General features: G+C 33.5%; 1 protein-coding gene across 1 annotated transcript in view; it reads right to left on the minus strand.

Annotated features, from left to right (window-relative positions):
• Positions 1-18,802, minus strand: part of LOC145693355 (uncharacterized) — a 1,690,974-nt gene that overhangs the window by 60,664 nt on the left and 1,611,508 nt on the right. Inside the window, exons 31-32 of the mRNA XM_081769282.1 lie at positions 16,340-16,525; positions 10,870-11,047 (exon numbers count right to left, since the gene is read on the minus strand). Of these exons, the coding sequence (XP_081625408.1) occupies positions 10,870-11,047; positions 16,340-16,525 (364 nt within the window). The remainder of the gene's footprint in view (positions 1-10,869; positions 11,048-16,339; positions 16,526-18,802) is intronic.

Below are 18,802 nucleotides of genomic sequence, written 5' to 3' on the forward strand. Positions count from 1 at the left end.
TTTATGGAATAATAACCATAAAAGGCTAGTTTGAATGAGATAAAAGTAATGAAACCGCACTCTTCAAACAACAAAGGGTAACGAAACGTTACTCTTCACCATGAAGGTTTAAATTTTACCCGTTAAACCGACGGGTAAAATCTATCTAAAGAAACAGATTGTGATTTAGACAAAATGCTGAGGATTGAATCGTCGAAGTTATGTGCAAGTGGTGGTAAGAGGTTTGATAACTAGCTGAAAAATAAAGAATCAAAAGAGCTAATAAGGTATTATGATGAGAAAACCGATTCCTAGAATTCCATGAATCGCTCTAAAAGGAATGATCGCTGGTTAGAAAATAAAGATCCATAAGAACTCCTAGCATATTTATTTATTTGTTTAACGATTACCAGATAAGCTCTGAGGCCATTATATACTGGATATATAACAATAACAACAACAATGGAAAGGATTTGGGAAGGTATCGGCCAGGGCCTGTTTTAGTAGGTATCATCCCGGCATTTGCCTGGTTGGATTGAGGGAAACCCTGGAAAACCCCAATCAGGATGGTCGGCAGCGGGAATCGAACCCGCGACCTCCCGAATGCGAAGCCAACGCTATACCACTTGAGCTACTTCGCTCGGTAAATTTCCAGAGTCGGAATTCTGACCGATAAAATTATTAAAAGATCAACTTACGAAATAAAACTTACAGATAGTGATAAAAATAAGTTAAAAATAATGATTTTCTATATAATAAATATGAGTATTATGGATAGTTCTCTTAGTTTAAACGATATTTGCTACGAACAGATTAAAGACAATTATTGGTATGGTGTTTTTGGTGACTTTAAAATGATTATAGATAAGAGTACAGGATACTTTAATGCTACTAAGTTGTGTGATAAGAGTGGAAAATCATTCAAAGATTGGCTAAGATTAATAAGAAGTACGAAAATACTTGAATATTATGATAAAAAAATTAGCTGGAGCAGATATGCTCCGGCAAAAATCATCATATTATATAGACCTAAAAGGTACAAACGTATCAATTATTACGACGAAAAACTCAACTCCTCTAATCATACGAACTGTATTAAAACAACTTACAAAACAAAACTTACAGATAGTGATAAAAATAAGTTAAAAATAATAATTTTCTTTATAATATATATGAGTAATATGGATAGTTCTCTTAGTTTAAACGATATTTGCTACGAACAGATTAAAGATAGTTATTGGTATGGTATTTTTGGTGATTTCAAATTGATTATAGATAAAAGTACAGGATACTTTAATGCAACTAAGTTGTGTCAAGATGATGGTAAAATAATCAAAGAATGGTTAAAGTTACAAAAATCAAAAGAACTATTACAATAAAAAAGGCGATGGGGACGATTCTACCAACCGCTCTATGTACACAATCAAAGGTGGAGAAAGAGAGACAAATATAAAGTTAACAGGAACATATGTAAGAAAACAACTAATATTAAGTATTTCGTTTTGGATCTGGAATGAGTTTTACGATAAGTGTTGTAATATTACAGAAGATTACTTCACACAAGACTTTAAACAGATTCAAGAAGATCAAAAAGAGTTGCAAATAAGAGTATGGAAAATAGAACAAACAATGGAGAAATTGAAAATTCAAAACGAGGGTTTAAAAGAAATTGCAGCACCTTATACAGACGATAATTCAGAAGATAATTGTCTAATCATATTTTATATAAGAACAAATCTAATGATCCTTTCCCTTATTACGCAATCAGATGCCAAAAGAGAAGTCTATATAAGCCTCTTAATGAAGCGGAAGAAAAATATCCGAATCATGTAATAATATACGAAAAGTTTAGAGATCCTAACAGTATTAAGCTATTCAACCTATTCAGCAAGAACCAGATATTCGTAAAGGTAAGGGTAATGAGTTTATCAGAAGAAGAATTGATTAACAGTATAGATTGTTTATATCATCACTTAATATCTAATCCTATGTAAAAACTTAATTTGTAGTGATCAAAGATTTTCTATATAATAAATATGGAGAAACATTTTGATTTATTACATGATAGACTTAAACTAATCCATCATGATCTTAAACTCTTAGCAACACTACTAGAGAAGCAAGCACTGTTAATAGAGAAGCAAATAATGTTAAAGGAAAAAGAATTATTAATAACACAACAAAAAACATCTGATTTGAGTAGTGATGATGAATATGAATATGGTAGTGATGATTATAGCGATGAGTAAGTTTACAAAAATGATTAAGATTTAAAATGTGTATATGTAACTTTGATGGGTTATTCCCATGAAAGCAATGTTCCAATACAACGCGTAATATGTAGACAATGGCAGGAGTATACAATGTTAAGTGTTGTATTAGGACATATGAAAGTAAAAATAGTACGAAAATGATTAGAAATAATCTGATGAAAGAAAAAAATTGAAGAGTGAACGTTGATTTTCTATATAATAAAAGATGAGTAATTATAGTAAATTTACTGTAGTAGAGTTAAGACGACAGTGTAAAGAGAAGGGAATCAAAAGATATTCCCGATTACGAAAAGCAGAACTAATAAACCTTCTTAAACAACATGACGATGAACAAAGCAGAAGACAGATTAGAAATATATTCCCATTTCAACAAGAAGTAATTGAAGAACCAAGAATCAAAGTTGAATCAACACCAATCGATGTAAAACGTCAAAATATTGCATTAAAATCAAGATTAGAAACATGGACATTTAAAACAGATTATAAGCCACAAGATCCGCTCGAACAATATATTACTGCAACATCTAAAGCTATATTAAACAGATTACAAATTAGCTTAAGTAAACATAGTTCATCGAAAGCTAATCTTTATATAAGTTGTACATATAAGAAAGGTGAAGAAACTCAAAACTTCTATTTTAACACTGAAAACCAAGAAATATATCAATCAAGTAATTTAAAAGAAGAAATAACTAAAATGAAACAAAGATTAAGAACAAGAATGGATGAGTTCCAAGCTAGAGGTTCTGGTTGGGCTCTTATAAACATTAACTTTTTACAACTAGCAATCATCAAATATACACCATATAGAGGATCAACATACATAGATCTATCTGATAAAATTAAAAATAAACAAGCAGTCATAAATGTAAAGAACACAGATGAAAAGTGTTTCTTATATTCAATTCCTTCTGCATTACAACCTGTTGAAAAACATCCACAATGACCACCGAAGTACAAGCATGTTGTTATAGACTTAGAAAAAAATTAAAAGGCATCAATTATCCTGTAAAACTAAGTGACATCCCAAAAGTCAAAAAATTACTTAATATTTCTATAAATGTCTATGCATATGATAAAGACTATTCAATCTATATACTACATCACACACAAAACAAGAAAGAAAATCATGTCAATTTATTATATATAAAAGAACAAAATGAAGACCAAGTTAAAACACATTATTGTTGGATTAAAGACCTAAGTAGATTAGTAACTAGTCAAATAACTAAAAAGAGAGCTCGAAAATATTTATGTGATAGATGTTTGTTATACTTTTACTCCCAAGACGCTTTAAATAAACATGAGCAAGATTGTTTGTTAAATGAACCAGTAAAAATAATAATGCCTGAAGAAGGTAAATACGTTGAATTTAAAAACTACCAATACACAATGAAAATGCCATTTGTGATTTATGCTGATTTTGAATGCTTGTTCCATAAAGTTATGAGTTGTCAGGAATGTTATCCAGATAACGAACTATATACGAAGAAATATCAACAACATAAGCCATCTGGATTTTGTTATTATGTAGTAAAGAGCGATGGAAGTAAAACCAATCCTGTTTTGTATAGAGGTAAGAACGCTGCTAAGAAATTTATAAGATTGTTAACAAAAGAAGCCAAACACATATCGAACATATACAAACAAAATAACGAATTACCACTAACAAAAAGTCAGAGAAAAGAGTTCAATAAATCTAAATGTTGTTATTACTGTAAGCAGAAGTATACTAAAGAAAATCATAAAGATAAGCATCATGATCATATAACAGGAAAATTTGTAGCACCTCTATGTAATAACTGCAATTTAAAAGTTAAAGTACCAAAGTTTGTACCAGTGATCATACATAACTTGACAGGATATGAATCTCACTTGTTTATAAAAGAGCTTGGATGTAATAAGGAAGAAATGGATCTAATACCCAATAACGAGGAAAGATACATATCATTCAGTAAAAAGGTTGGAACTATGAAATTGAAATTTGTAGATTCATTTAGATTTATGGCTTCTAGTTTAGAAAAATTGTCATCGAACTTGAAACCTGAACAAATGATACATAACCAACACTTTTATCCTAATCAAGAACAGTTTCAACTTGTAATAAGAAAAGGTGTTTACCCATATGATTATGTTAACGATTGGAATAGGTTTAGAGAAATAAAATTACCGCTAAAGGAAGCATTCTTCAACAAGCTTATGAACACACATATAAGTGATGAAGATTATGAACATGCAAAGAAAGTATGGGAAACATTCGACATTAAGAATCTCGGACAATACCATGATTTACATTTAAAAACGGATGTATTATTGTTAGCAGATATATTCGAAAATTTTAGGGAAACATGTCTTAAAGCTTATGACCTTGATCCTGCTTGGTATATGACAGCACCAGGTTTAGCTTGGGATGCAATGTTAAAGATGACAAATATAGAATTAGAATTATTAACAGATTATGATATGGTATTAATGGTAGAGAAAGGTATAAGAGGTGGAATTAGTCAATGCTCAAAAAGATATGTAAAAGCAAACAATAAGTATATGGAAGATTACGATAAGAATAAAGAAGATTCTTACTTAATGTATCTAGATGCTAATAACTTGTATGGGTGGGCAATGAGTCAATATCTACCGTATAAGGGATTTAGATGGTTAAGTGAAGATGAGATAAGAGAAATAGATTTTACAAGTATAACTGATAATTCTGATACTGGTTACATATTAGAAGTTGATCTTGAATATCCAAAAGAATTGCATAACTATCACAAAGACTATCCACTAGCTCCTCAAGACATATGTCCACCTGGTTCAAAACAATCAAAGCTATTAACAACACTATATGACAAAGAAAAATATGTAATTCACTATCGAAACCTAAAACAATGTCTTTCACTTGGATTGAAACTTAAGAAGACACATCGAGTAATAGAGTTCGAACAATCAGATTGGTTAAAGAAATATATTGATTTAAACACACAAATAAGAACGAAAGCAACAAATGATTTTGAAAAAGACTTCTATAAGCTCTTGAATAATTCAGTATTTGGGAAGACTATGGAGAATATTAGAAAGAGAGTTAATATTAAACTTGTAAGTGATGAGAAAAAATACGAGAAGCTTGTAGCAAAACCAAATTATAAAAGTACTACAGTTTTTACGGAAAATTTTGTAGCAGTTCACATAAACAAGGTTAAAGTGCAATTTAACAAACCGATTTATGTGGGTATGTCAATTTTAGATTTGTCAAAATATTTAATGTACGACTTCCATTATAATGTGATGAAGCCAAAATACCAAGACAAATTAGAAGTATGTTATACAGATACCGATAGCTATATATACCATATTCAAACAGAAGATGTGTACGAGGACATGAAAAATTATATTGATTACTTCGACACGAGTGATCACTCTAAAGATAACAGATATAAGATACCACAAATCAATAAGAAAATACTTGGTAAGATGAAAGATGAACTTAAAGGAACAATCATAGAAGAATTTGTTGGTTTAAGATCAAAAATGTATTCAATCAGGTTCGAAAAAGATAAATGTTGTAAAAAAGCAAAAGGAATTAGGAAAAATGTTGTAAGTAAAGAACTGTCATTTAACGATTATAAAGACTGCTTGTTCAACCAAAAAGAATATTATAAGAAGATGAATTTGATTAGAAGTTATAAGCACGATTTGTACAGTATAGAAGTAAAAAAGTTAGCTTTAAGTTGTGTAGACGATAAAAGATGTGTTTTAAAGAATGGGGTAAATTCTCTACCATGGGGACATTATAAGATGGAAGAGATCTAGTTTTAGATGTAAGATTTTAGATTGTAAGTTTTTTAGATGTAAGTTTTAGATGTAAGTTCTTTATATTTAAGTGCTATAAAGTTCTAATTAATTTGATTCCTTATAAAAATCCTTTTGTAACTAGATTTAGTGATTTTTAGTAATTTTGTAACTAGATTTAGTGATTTTTTGTAATTTTGTAACTAGATTTAGTGATTTTTAGTAATTTTGTAACTAGATTTAGTGATTTTTTGTAATTTTGTAACTAGATTTAGTGATTTTTTGTAATTTTGTAATTAGATTTAGTGATTTTTGTAATTTTGTAACTAGATTTAGTGATTTTTTGTAATTTTGTAACTAGATTTAGTGATTTTTTGTAATTTTGTAACTAGATTTAGTGATTTTTTGTAGTCAGATGTAATTCCTTATGTAAAATGTTTTGTGCTTTCCTTCTGTTTTAAAGTGCAATAGTCAGTGGTGGATTCATAATTTTAGACAGTTAGGGATGGAGGGGAAAAGTGGGCTCGTAGTAACCATGTCATACGACTATTATTGTATTCTTTATTGCATTAATTATATTATAACAGAATTACACTATTAGTGGTGAGCTTATTTCCGCTTTTGCATCAACATAGGTGAGTTTATACATTTAAAGAGGGTCACAAACGATATGCAGGAAAAATTCTTCTCTCTTCCTGGCTTGTTTCTTCCCTACTTGACAAATGTTATATTGCTTTGCTTGAATCCGTTTCCTTGAGCATTCAGAAAATCAACTTAAACTATTGCTTTTGCAAAACACCTCTTTCTTTTGATCCCCAAACGGAAACATGACGGCAGAAAGTTTCGGAAAGTATTGCTATTTTCACTGCTAGTTTCTCATTTTAGATAGTGTATATTTACAACGAAGGCGGTGCACGTGCACCGGTTCACCTAACCCTCTAAATCCGGCCCTTTACATATATATATGTTATATATGTCCATTTGTATATGAGATCCTGACTGCCCATATTATTTCATACGGAAAGTACGTACACATGGAATGTACAGAAAGTATTATAAAACATGCGTTTTCAGTTATACGTTTGCAGTACGTTTGGTAGTACTTTGCAGTCCAAAAACTACAGGATTTACAAATGTAATATACGATTTTACGTACGCCACGTACACTTTTTTCTCAGTGTATGGTTTTGAAGCATGGTCTCGAATACATCTATTATCTACAGAGCACGACAATGCATGAGCCTCGAGGCTTGGCAATACAATAAGGTCTGCTTTTAACATACCTAGGATTTACTAATTTTGTTGTACTTACTAATTCATGGAGTTCCTGAGCACAAAATTATCATCGGCCAAGGTCGATTTCCGCTTCACTGACTCGGGGTTGGATAATTTCTTTCTTAACAATGGGGATGGGACGGGGAGACGGTTAACATTCTTCAGAGCACTAACACTTTCCCTTTGAATGTCTTGGTGACAGGGGTTTAGAAGGTGTATACTGGAATGTGGACCACACAATGGTTCAATACTTGCACTATCTCATTCACAATTAGTATATCATACTGTAATTTGGACATCTTCGTTGCGCTGACTAAACGGTAAAAAAATCACCTATAATTTATTCCTAATAAAAATCATTGGACAACAGTATTACAAGCCCTTCCACTGATCTAGTGGCTAGCACTCGCGACTTTGGTGATCGATTCCCTGTGGGAAAGTATTGAGCGACAGTGATTCAGATTCCACGTTAAAACTATAAGTCCATGTCTCATATAGCCTCGCTGATGAAAGGGGACGCTGAAAGATAATCAATTAATCAATCCACAGTATTTCAAATTTCAGCTGTATAAACAACCTATGACTTGTAGGACTAGTTCATTTTGTTAAAGCAGCTGTTATAACGAAGTTTAGTATTAACGTGTCAGGTATTTCTATGAGATAAGAAAAAATATTAAATTTGTAACTAAATGATAGCTCTATCCACGTAGATTCTGCAAACAGAAACAATGAAAATCGATATAAAACTGACTCATATTATTTTAACAAAAATCGATTTAGATAATAGTTTGGGCTGCCGCAAAAATAGGAAAAGTTAGAAAACTCCGATTAATTGTAAGAACTCCGTCAGGGGTTGAAATTGGAGGGGACATATTCCATTAATCAGCCCATTAAGGTTGTACAAGCTCGCGAACATGGCTCTTGCGCTCAACTGGGCTCGAGCTCAATAATTGAGCCCGAGCCTCAATGGAACAAGTCACTGCTAGCCCAACTCTGAGAAGTGAGCCCGAGTGCAAGTGAGCTCCAGCCCAACGAGATACGTGAGCGCAAGCCCAATTGAGGGAACTGAGCCCGAGCACGAATGAGCGCGAGCCCAATTGAGAGAAATGAGCCCGAGCGCGAGCGCAGTCGAGAGAAGGGAGCGTGAACCCAAGTGAGCGCGAGCCCAATTGAGACAAGTGAGCGTGAGCCCGGGTGAGCGCAAGCCTATTGGAGAGAAGTGAGCGCGAGCCCGAGTGAGTGCGAGCCCTGATAAGATCAGTGAGTGTGAGCGCGAATGAGTGGGAGAAGTGATCGCGAGCGTTAGTGATCGCAAGTCCAGTTGAGACAAGTGAGCGCGAGCCCGGGTGAGTGCAAGCCCAGTGGACAGAAGTGAGGCGAGCCCGAGTGAGTGCGAACCCAGTTGGAAGAAGTGAGCGTGAGCCTGGGTGAGCGCAAGCCTATTGGAGAGAAGTGAGCGCGAGCCCTGATAAGATCAGTGAGTGCGAGCTCGAGTGAGTGCGAACCCACTTGGAAGAAGTGATCGCGAGCGCTAGTGATCACGAGTCCAGTTGAGACAGGTGAGCGCGAGCCCGAGTGAGTGCGAGCCCAGTCGAGATAGATGAGCGCGAGCCCGAGTGAGTGCGAGCCCAGATAAGATTAGTGAGTGCGAGAGCGAGTGAGCGCGAGCACAGTTGGGAAAAGTGATCGCGAGCGCTAGTGATCGCGAGTCCAGTTGAGACTGGTGGGCGCGATCCCGAGTGAGTGTGAGCCCAGTGGACAGAAGTGAGGCGAGCCCGAGTGAGTGCGAACCCAGTTTGAAGAAGTGAGCGTGAGCCCGGGTGAGCGCAAGCCTATTGGAAAGAAGTGAGCGCAAGCCCGAGTGAGTGCGAGCCCTGATAAGATCAGTGAGTGCGAGCTCGAGTGAGTGCGAACCCACTTGGAAGAAGTGATCGCGAGCGCTAGTGATCACGAGTCCAGTTGAGACAGGTGAGCGCGAGCCCAGTCGAGATAGATGAGCGCGAGCCCGAGTGAGTGCGAGCCCAGATAAGATTAGTGAGTACGAGAGCGAGTGAGCGCGAGCACAGTTGGGAAAAGTGATCGCGAGCGCTAGTGATCGCGAGTCCAGTTGAGACTGGTGGGCGCGGGCCCGAGTGAGTGTGAGCCCAGTCCAGAGAGATGAGTCGAGCCCAGCTGAGACTGGTGAGCGCAAGCCAGAGCGAGCCAAATGGAAAATAACCACCTTTAGTAAGGGCTCGTAAACTGATATCATTCACAGAGGAGTGTCTAGCGTGTCTACCCATGCTCTTCATGCATGAAAGGCCATGCAGGCCACGTTGGTTAACTTGATCTCCGCAAGCTGGACAGCGATGTGGCTCACAAATATCTGCACCTAATCTTAAGGCGACAGAGATTCGAAATGCCTCATTAGTCATATGAAGACCTAATGGTGGGGAGGATATTGCATTCAACCATGCCCCAGCATGTAGGGATGAGGCAGCACGAATCCTCGCTTTATCCTCTGGAGTAATAACTGACTGTAAGAGAAGTTGATGAAAATGCGCTACAATTGGTGTGTACCAAGATGCCTGAGAACCTCTTTTGTTAATTTCTGGAAGATGTGTATCTGTTCAATTTTTCCATTTGGTAGAGCCTTCTTGAACTGTGCCATCTGGGTCTAGGTGGTAACCTTGCGGAAGAAGAGCCTCGACTAAACGAAGAGATTCGTGGTAGGACGCTAAAAAAGAAGGAATCGCCATATCCACGGATCGCCGAATACCAAGACCCCCTAATCTCACAGGTAAGGATGCTTGAATCCAAGATTCGTCGCTTAAGGAGCAGTTTAAAATTGACTCCAGACCCATTTTAAGGATATGGTCATATTTCTCCAGTACTGGAGTCTCATTCCAAGATGGAAAGCATCGTAAGAAGTAGTTTAAACGAGGGATTGACAAAGAGGCACGTAGAAGAAAGCTGCATGGACAGAAATCGAGGCGAATCGAGACAAAAAATATTCTAACTTCGATATTTTGCTTAACAGGATATTGGTAAAAGCTTCCTTTGTGAGAGCGGCGCCTAGAAGGCAAGCATCCTGGTTAGTTAGGAGACGTATTCCTGGGGCAGTTTCATCAATTTTTTTAAAATAATAGGTCGAACTTGGCTTCGTCTGACCCAAGAAAACCAACTTCACACTTTGAAAAATTTAAATATAAGCCAATATATATATCGATCTTATATGCAAGGATGGCAAATTATATGCGCATTGCTACAGGCAAGTAAATTACAACCTTATGAATTAAAATTATACGAGTACGAAACAACATAATATGACACTTTTTGGCCATTTTTGACTTTTCGCTCCGGTGGTTGATCTCAATGACATATGCTAACATGGTTAAAAAAGCTACTAATGACTTAATCGAATATGGTCTATGTATTTTTGAAAGTATTTAAGTTGAATTTGTAAGATTGGAATTTGCTAGCCTGTACAATGTACGTAATACATATCATATTTTGCCATCCTCATGTAAATATATAGTGTATGTAGTAATCGAGAGCAGATTTCTTGTCATATTACCTGGAAATAAATTTCTTTAGATCTCTTGGAGGTATCGGGGTCATCATCATTGGAGCAGGCTCTGGACTGCTAAGCCAATAACTGTAATCATTTCGACTGGCATAGTTACATACATTGTTAAGATTGCAGAAGAGGAACGGCATCGGAGAAAACCTCGGCAAGCAGCTTCCTGGAGCACCTAAAAATAAAATATGACACATTAACTGCAACAAAAGATAAAGGTAAGCACTTTCTACTAATAATTTACTTCACAATTTCCAATATAACTACGTAAACTGGTTTTTTGGAACAATGTTTAATTATTGAACATTTCTTCTTTTCTAATATCTGATAATTTTATCTACTTATTCTTTGGAGCAGATTCAAGGTACTCATATATTTAATTTGTTACCAGAAGTTCGCTGTTACTTAATTTACTATATACTATTACGAAGGTGTCACCACGTCATAGAGAAATCACATTAAATCTCACATTTGCTCCGAAATAAGGCCACTGCCACGTATATTACATGAACGTACCCCGAGCCATTAAAAATTTAGTTGTATCACTTTTGTGAGCGTTACAAGCTAAATACCTCACGCTGTGGGATAACCTTATTTTGACGAATTTCCTCCTAGTCACTCCCTTATATGTGATTTGACACAATTGGCGTATTTTGTGGGCCACTGGGTCTACCGGCGGTAACCCTGGTATATTACAAAATAAAGTTATTATAATACTAGGAATGCAATGGATATACCCGATTGCAATGAAATGAGCTGAGCGAGCTTAAACTACGTAATCATGACTTTTTCCCCATGTTAAGTCTATGCAAGCGTTTTTCGGTGATTATTCCTCGATGGTACATCGGATTTTTGATTTCGACCTATGTTCTCACTCAGCACGACATACTCTATCAGCGTGCTAAGTTTGGTTGAGATCGGCCAAACGGTCTAGGAGGAAGCGTTTTTCGGTGATTATTCCTCGATGGTACATCGGATTTTTGATTTCGACCTATGTTGTCACTCAGCACGACATACTCTATCAGCGTGCTAAGTTTGGTTGAGATCGCCCAAACGGTCTAGGAGGAGTTCGCGGACAACCAAACGGCTAACCCGAGTATAAGAGCTTCGCTTCGCTCAGCTCAATAAATTAATTTACATTGGACATTCAAGTCTCCCTCTGTCAGTAATGAACGCTGGAGCTGTTGCTAATCGCAGAGAAGCTGAAAAGCAAAGAAAATACAACAACCTTCTCGAAAGTTTTGTTTTCACTCCAATTGCTATTGAAACCAGTGGTGCTTGAGGTGCAAGAAGTCTTGAATTCATTAGGGAAGTATGAAGACGCATTTTTTGTTTCCAGCGAAGTTCGCTCCACACCTTATCTAATACAGAGCATATCTGTTTCTATCCAACGTGGTAACCTCTCGTCGGTCCTTGGCACTTTCCTCCTGGAAAGGAACTGGATAAAGTGTTTATACTCTGATAAGAATAGTTTTATATATATTAATCCATAGACAATAGTTTTTCTTTGAACTTATAATTATATATTTAAATTGTAATTTATATGAATGCTGTGTAATTATGTCATTTCTGTTAATAATCTTATTAGTGTAAGTTTTATTGAGTTCTTATTGTAATAGCTTGTTACTATAGAATATTTAATAAATGTTTTCTAAATAAAAAAGTATATAATATTTTGTGATAGTCGGTATAGTTGACATAAATACTTGTTTCATTATTTGCGGTACGTTGCTAAGGCTCTTACAGACTGAGGATCCTTCGTTTGCTAATCGCCTACTTCAGCGTTGTTTACTACTCGCACAACTTCCACTTACTCTGATCAAGGTTACTACCTATCGAAAGCAAAATGTAGGGACACCGCATGCACCAAATGAAGATAGAAATGTAGGATAGTTTTTCCGTAATGACTAAAAGGATAAGTCTTTCCAGGAAAGAGCAAATCATATTTATCTACTTGATTAAAGGAAAGTGCGTTTTAAGGTTTTCTCTTATTTTGAAGACTGGATAATAATATGAAAAGTAAACTTCGATAATAAAATAATATCGGGATTTTCCCGACAAAATTGGAACAGTGTTGAGTGATGTACTGGAGTTACGGTACCTCTGGCAGAAAAATGAAAGTGTTATTTAAAAAATCAAAGAAACAAAGTGTTTATCAGTTTTCATTTTTGTCGTCCGGAAGAGTGGTTACTGAAACAAGCTTAAAAATGAATGAAAGACTGTAAAAGTACTTTCAAATAACGAAATTGGAAAATCATTTTTACGAGTGTAACAAACCGATTAACCAAATATAAAAAATAAATAAAAAGTGGTGCAAAATAGAGTCAGAGGAGGCGATTGAATTTGTACTTTTTGTTTTGTTTAAGTGTACACAAAACCGTAATTAATATGAAAAAGAATAAGCAAGTGTTAGAACAAAAAAAAAAGTCTTAGAAGTGGAAGCAAAGCAAGGTGGAAAAATTAAGAAGTAGAAAATCTGAGAAATAAAAACCATTAGCCTATTTACACAGAAAGGTTGATTTAAAGAATTAAAGATAAAATATTTAATGGAAAAGGTTATGAGTGATGAACTACCTAAAAAGCCTAAACTATATAAATGTGGTAAATACATAAATCTGAAAATATTGGAACGCATTGGATGTGTTATTAGAAAGATAATAATGCTATCTTATGGATAATATCGTATGTGTTTGATTATTATGGAGGTGTACCACCTAAACCATTAATATAATAATTGGAATTGAAAACTTGTTTACAATACAAGACTTCAATCTAGTCATGTGGGGACATCTTTGTGTTAAAATTTTAAAATTATTGAATGATGGTTATTCTTTTAACGATATAATGTATATGTTAAAAATTGAATAAAAAAATAGGCTTAATAGCTTTTGTGGACAATTACCATAAACGTTTTTGTTTAAACATGAAAGATATACATAATGAGATTAAAGTTATTACAAAAAATATATTTGATTTACTAGTCTATTAACGTTTATTGTATAGATTTAAAAGATAAAAACAATTTAAGCAAAATGTATGATTTATGGTCTTGATATACTTCTTAGTCTGCATATAGAGATAAATATCACAAATAATTTCCAAACAATGACATGGAGATTCTTGTTAAAGTTAAATGTAATTGGACAGAGCTTCGACAATATAGATAAAAGAATAAAAGCTTGTAGGATAAGGAAAGCACGGTATAATACGACAAAAAGATTTAAGTTGCATTTCTATCGTTTACAAGCCTTACAAATAAAATTATTCCAAACGAAATGTATACCTTTTCTAAACAATTCGTAAGACCAAATGTCAATGCAAGAAATATTGAAAGTTTTAAAAGAGCATAACTATTCAAAATATTATGACGATGTTTATTTAATGCACCACAACTCAACGGATCAAAATCATTAAACTTACAACGTTTTTCGACTATTAGTATATGAGTTTGAAGAATTGTTTTTAACCATTTGTGAAGTAGGATGGTCATTATGAATATAAAGTGTTTCTTGTATTGGTTATTATGAAAACATTCCATAAATGTTAATATTGACTTTAAAATGTCAAAGAATAACACTATAATGAGAACATTATTCGAGAAGTTAGGTTCGGAATTGAAATTTGCTATATAATAAATATGGCTATATTTGGTAATGTTATAGATAGGAGAGGTGATGTTCAAAATATTAATATTAGTGAGGAGCAATTAAAATTAAGAAATAATTCAAGTGATATTAAGAAAAGAGTGATAAATACAAAAGCAATGACAATCTCATAATTCAACTTTTGTGGATTATTATAAACTAAATAAAATGTTTAAACAAAGATCGAATCATTGGATTGATTTTAAAAACAAAAGACTTGTTAATGTAGCCAATGGAATTGATCAACAAGACGTAGTAACATTAGAACAGGTTGAGTCAATAAATAGTAACATTAGAATAGCTTGAGTCATTAAATAGTAATTTTAACAATTATAAAGTGATAAAAATTTGAAGATATTTGAAGATCAGTACAAGACACACATACAAAGAAATAAGATGTTGGGTTAAGATGATTATTACAAATGAAGATTTACAAATGATAAAGAAAGAAACTTTTAAGCTAATTATTCAGAAAGAAACTATAAGCATGTTGTGTCAATTGAGAAGTAAAAACGTTAAAGATTCCATCTTCAGAATATTTAATCTATCTAGTGGTTACAAATTTCTCTATAATGGAAAACTAATGTATATGGAAATAAAGCTTGATAAATACGTAAAAAATATTTTTAAATAATACTCTAGTTGAAAATTTTCCTCTTGACTTGGAAAAGAACGATGTAATTGCGTTTAAAGCAGATAAGAATCCTGCTATGATTGAAGGACAATTATTTGTAATTATGGATATAGAAGGATAGCTTTGATGAATTTTCTATTAAAGAAATGGCGATGATGATGCACTGTGTTAATTGTAAAAAGCATACGAAGTAAGATATCATTAGAGTAAAACAAACGGCAAATGAAAGATATATAATGAAAGATGTATGAAATATATCTGATATTACTAAATCAAAATTTGTAAAGAAAGATTGACTAGAAGAAAGTAAAGGTAGTAGAAAAAAATATTGAAGAAATACTTAAACCATCGTGAAAGAATTTTGAAAGATTAAACGTTGTTAGAAAAGGAATTGATGATCTATGGCAAGCAGAAATTGAGAAAATGAATAGTGGGGAATTAATGGAATTTCAAAAACAAATAAAAGATGTATTTATTAGCTATCACGTATTCTAAATTTGCGTTTGGTATTTCTGTTAAAAATAAGACTGGTGTTAATTTACAAAAGCATTTGAATCAGCATTAAATTACAAAACCTAATAATTTACAAACAGATCAAGGAAAAGAATTTTATGAAGAAGTCTTCACAGAATTGAAGAAAAACTATAACATTAATCATTAGTCAACTTACAGTGATTAAAAAGTTTCTATCATAGAACGTTTTCACCGAACTCTTAAATAGAACATGTTTACTACTCAAGGGAATGAGAAATGGTTAGAAATATAAGAATTGGTATAATGAGTATGATTCATAAAATAAGTAACATGCAACTTGTAGAAGTTAATAAGAAAAATGAGCTAATAATATTGAAAAGAATACATAAAAAGAATATAAACGCGTTAAACTAAAATTTAAAATTGGTGATTATGTTCGTATAAGCAAATTTAAAGATTTGTTTGAGAAAAGAAATACACCCAACAGGTCAACGGAAATATTTGTTATTAATGATGTTATTCATTCTAATCCACCATCACACAGAATAAAATATTTAAGGAACGAGGAAGTTAATGGAAGATCTTATCAACCAGAATAATAAAAAACTGAATATAAATGAGTATATTGTAGACAAATTTCACGAAAGAAAGGTGATAAAGTGTATGTAATTGATATTAATTATAATCTGATAGCCTATGCTGCACATGCACCTACCTAGATCCTGTCCGTGAGACTTTTGGTTGCCCATGAAATGTAGCAACGAATAGCCATCCCACAATTTAACTGTGTTAGGTGGACATCGAGGAACTAGAACACTTTGTGAATGTCGTGTAAAGAAAAATCCGCGACTCTTGGCAGGTGGTCCTGGGGGAGCATTATCTCCAGTTATTCCAGGAAAACCTGTAAATAGAAAAAAATAATTAAGTAAAAAAATATAAGTACATTAATGATTAATTTGCCTTAATACCTACGAGACTAATACCAGTAGTAATTTACTTGTTTTTTAAGTTTAAAACATTAATATTACATAATATTACATAATATTACATTAAGATAACACGATTTTTATTTAGTAACTGACAGTTTTTAGTATACTTTTTCAGGAACAATTCATAAAAAGCATGGAAGTGTATAAGGTTCACAGCTCTTCTTACCTCAATAAAATCGACATTTAAATTCTAATCTAGCTCGTTACAGTGTACAACTAAAATATTTTGATCATGAAATGATAGATATCTTTGGATTGCATAACAAAGCCAGTGATGACTTAACAATAATTTACAATCTACAACTGTTAACGTATGTATTTAAAAATTTAACTGCAAAGGAATAAGTACAAAAACAGTGACAAAACTGAAAATATTTTGGTAAACTAAAATGATCCTCACAGTAGAATTAAAAACTATAATCGAAAGGTTTTATAAGGTAAAAAATGAATTGTTAAATAAAAATTTTCATTTCCCAGAAACTTGGAGAATTTGCATTCTATGTACATTTTTAATAACATTAGTTATTGAATATATGTATTGTAGTCGAAAACACTTCGGAGTACAAAAGAGGCTTTTTGGAAGACGTTTGTAAATTAAATATATTTTGGGAATTAATGTGCACATATATTAGGAACTTCATAAATGAATGTTTACATTGGACTGTAAGCGCACTAAAAAAGAAACATCTTCACATGCTAAGTCATTAAAAATAGTATCTGTAGACAAACTTAGAGCAATGCTATCAGTAGACGTGATGAATACTTCTGAACAATTTCATTCCATCTGTAAATTTGTGCTTTCAGTAACGGATATTTTTATCAGGCATTATTTATTAGATCCTATGTGTCATGAATCGAGTAGATATGTAATTAAATCCTTAAATCTTTTTACTTTACACATACACGACTCCTTATATCGTAGTGCGGGAGCAAGCAGTCATCCGTGGGATTATGATGGTACAATTGTGATGAAAGATTTTTCTATTTGGTATACATTAGTTATGACAAATTTGGATGTTGCTAAGGCATATATTTCTTCAGGCTAATATGGCAGCCATTCAAAGTTGCAACTGAATTTTACATACAAATGTTCATATTTCGGTTATTTTTCATCCGATTTAGATTATCTTTTTTAAAAGAATTGCAAGTCTACATTGGAATAATATTTTATTATACATACTACGTTACTGTAGTGATTTTGCAGCTTTGAAAACATTATTTTTATCCCCCAAAATGTGGACAATAGATGGTGCTATGGAATGTGCCTCAAGTCATTGATGATTTAAAATACAACGAACATTATGTTGTTTTTCATTGCTTAAGGAAATATTAAATATGTCTTAGTAGAGACAGCTATATTTAGGTTAATTCATATTTATTATCTTGTGTATATAAACTCTTCCAAAATCATTGTTACTGTACTGACTTTAAACTTAGTCCTTGACTTAGTAATAGCTCGCAAGAAAGTGAAGTGATTGATGTGTAGTGTAGTGCAGTTAAGCGTCATGTAGTGGGGTGCAAGGAGAAAGTTGTTGGGCTTCTAAATTGAACATAAAGGTAAACACCTAGAAGACGTTCATCGTTGGGACTCGAAAAAAGCAGAACTTAAAATCAGAAAATTATGGTGGACCAAGACAAACTAATTTTAAAAATTCCGAAGTTATCTAATGATTGTAGTTTGTGCATAATTATCAAACCAGTATCAGAGAAAAATATAGTTGAAAATGCAGCTTCACATGAACAAGTGCTGAATTATATCAGAGAACGCGCTAGTACGTGATGAATAGTGTGTAGGTGCAATTGGAAGGCTACGGAGCAATCACATCTGACACGCTACTGGATTCAGTTGGCTAAGGATAGAAGTCAGTGGAGAGCTTTTGTGAACGAAGCATTGAACCTCCGGGTTCCATAGGCTATAGAATTAGTTAGTTAGTTAGTTACTTGTATATAATAGACTTCGAATATCAGTGTTGGAAAGAAAGATAAGAAATTGTTTATAAGCTTAAGAAGCCCTGAGAAGATTTTTTTGTGAATGACGCTGGTTTTGAAGTTCGACTACTAAACAAAATAACTTTCCTTTAAGAATATTTTATTGCGGACTCGGAGAAGTAGGAAGAGAGAATTTTCAAAAATATTTTGTCAGAATAAACAAAAGTATCGGCTTCGGAATTTGTTCAGGGCTAAACATT

This window comes from Thermobia domestica, chromosome 8, assembly GCF_964235325.1.
Source record: "Thermobia domestica chromosome 8, izTheDome1.hap1.1, whole genome shotgun sequence".
Lineage (NCBI taxonomy): Eukaryota > Metazoa > Arthropoda > Insecta > Zygentoma > Lepismatidae > Thermobia > Thermobia domestica.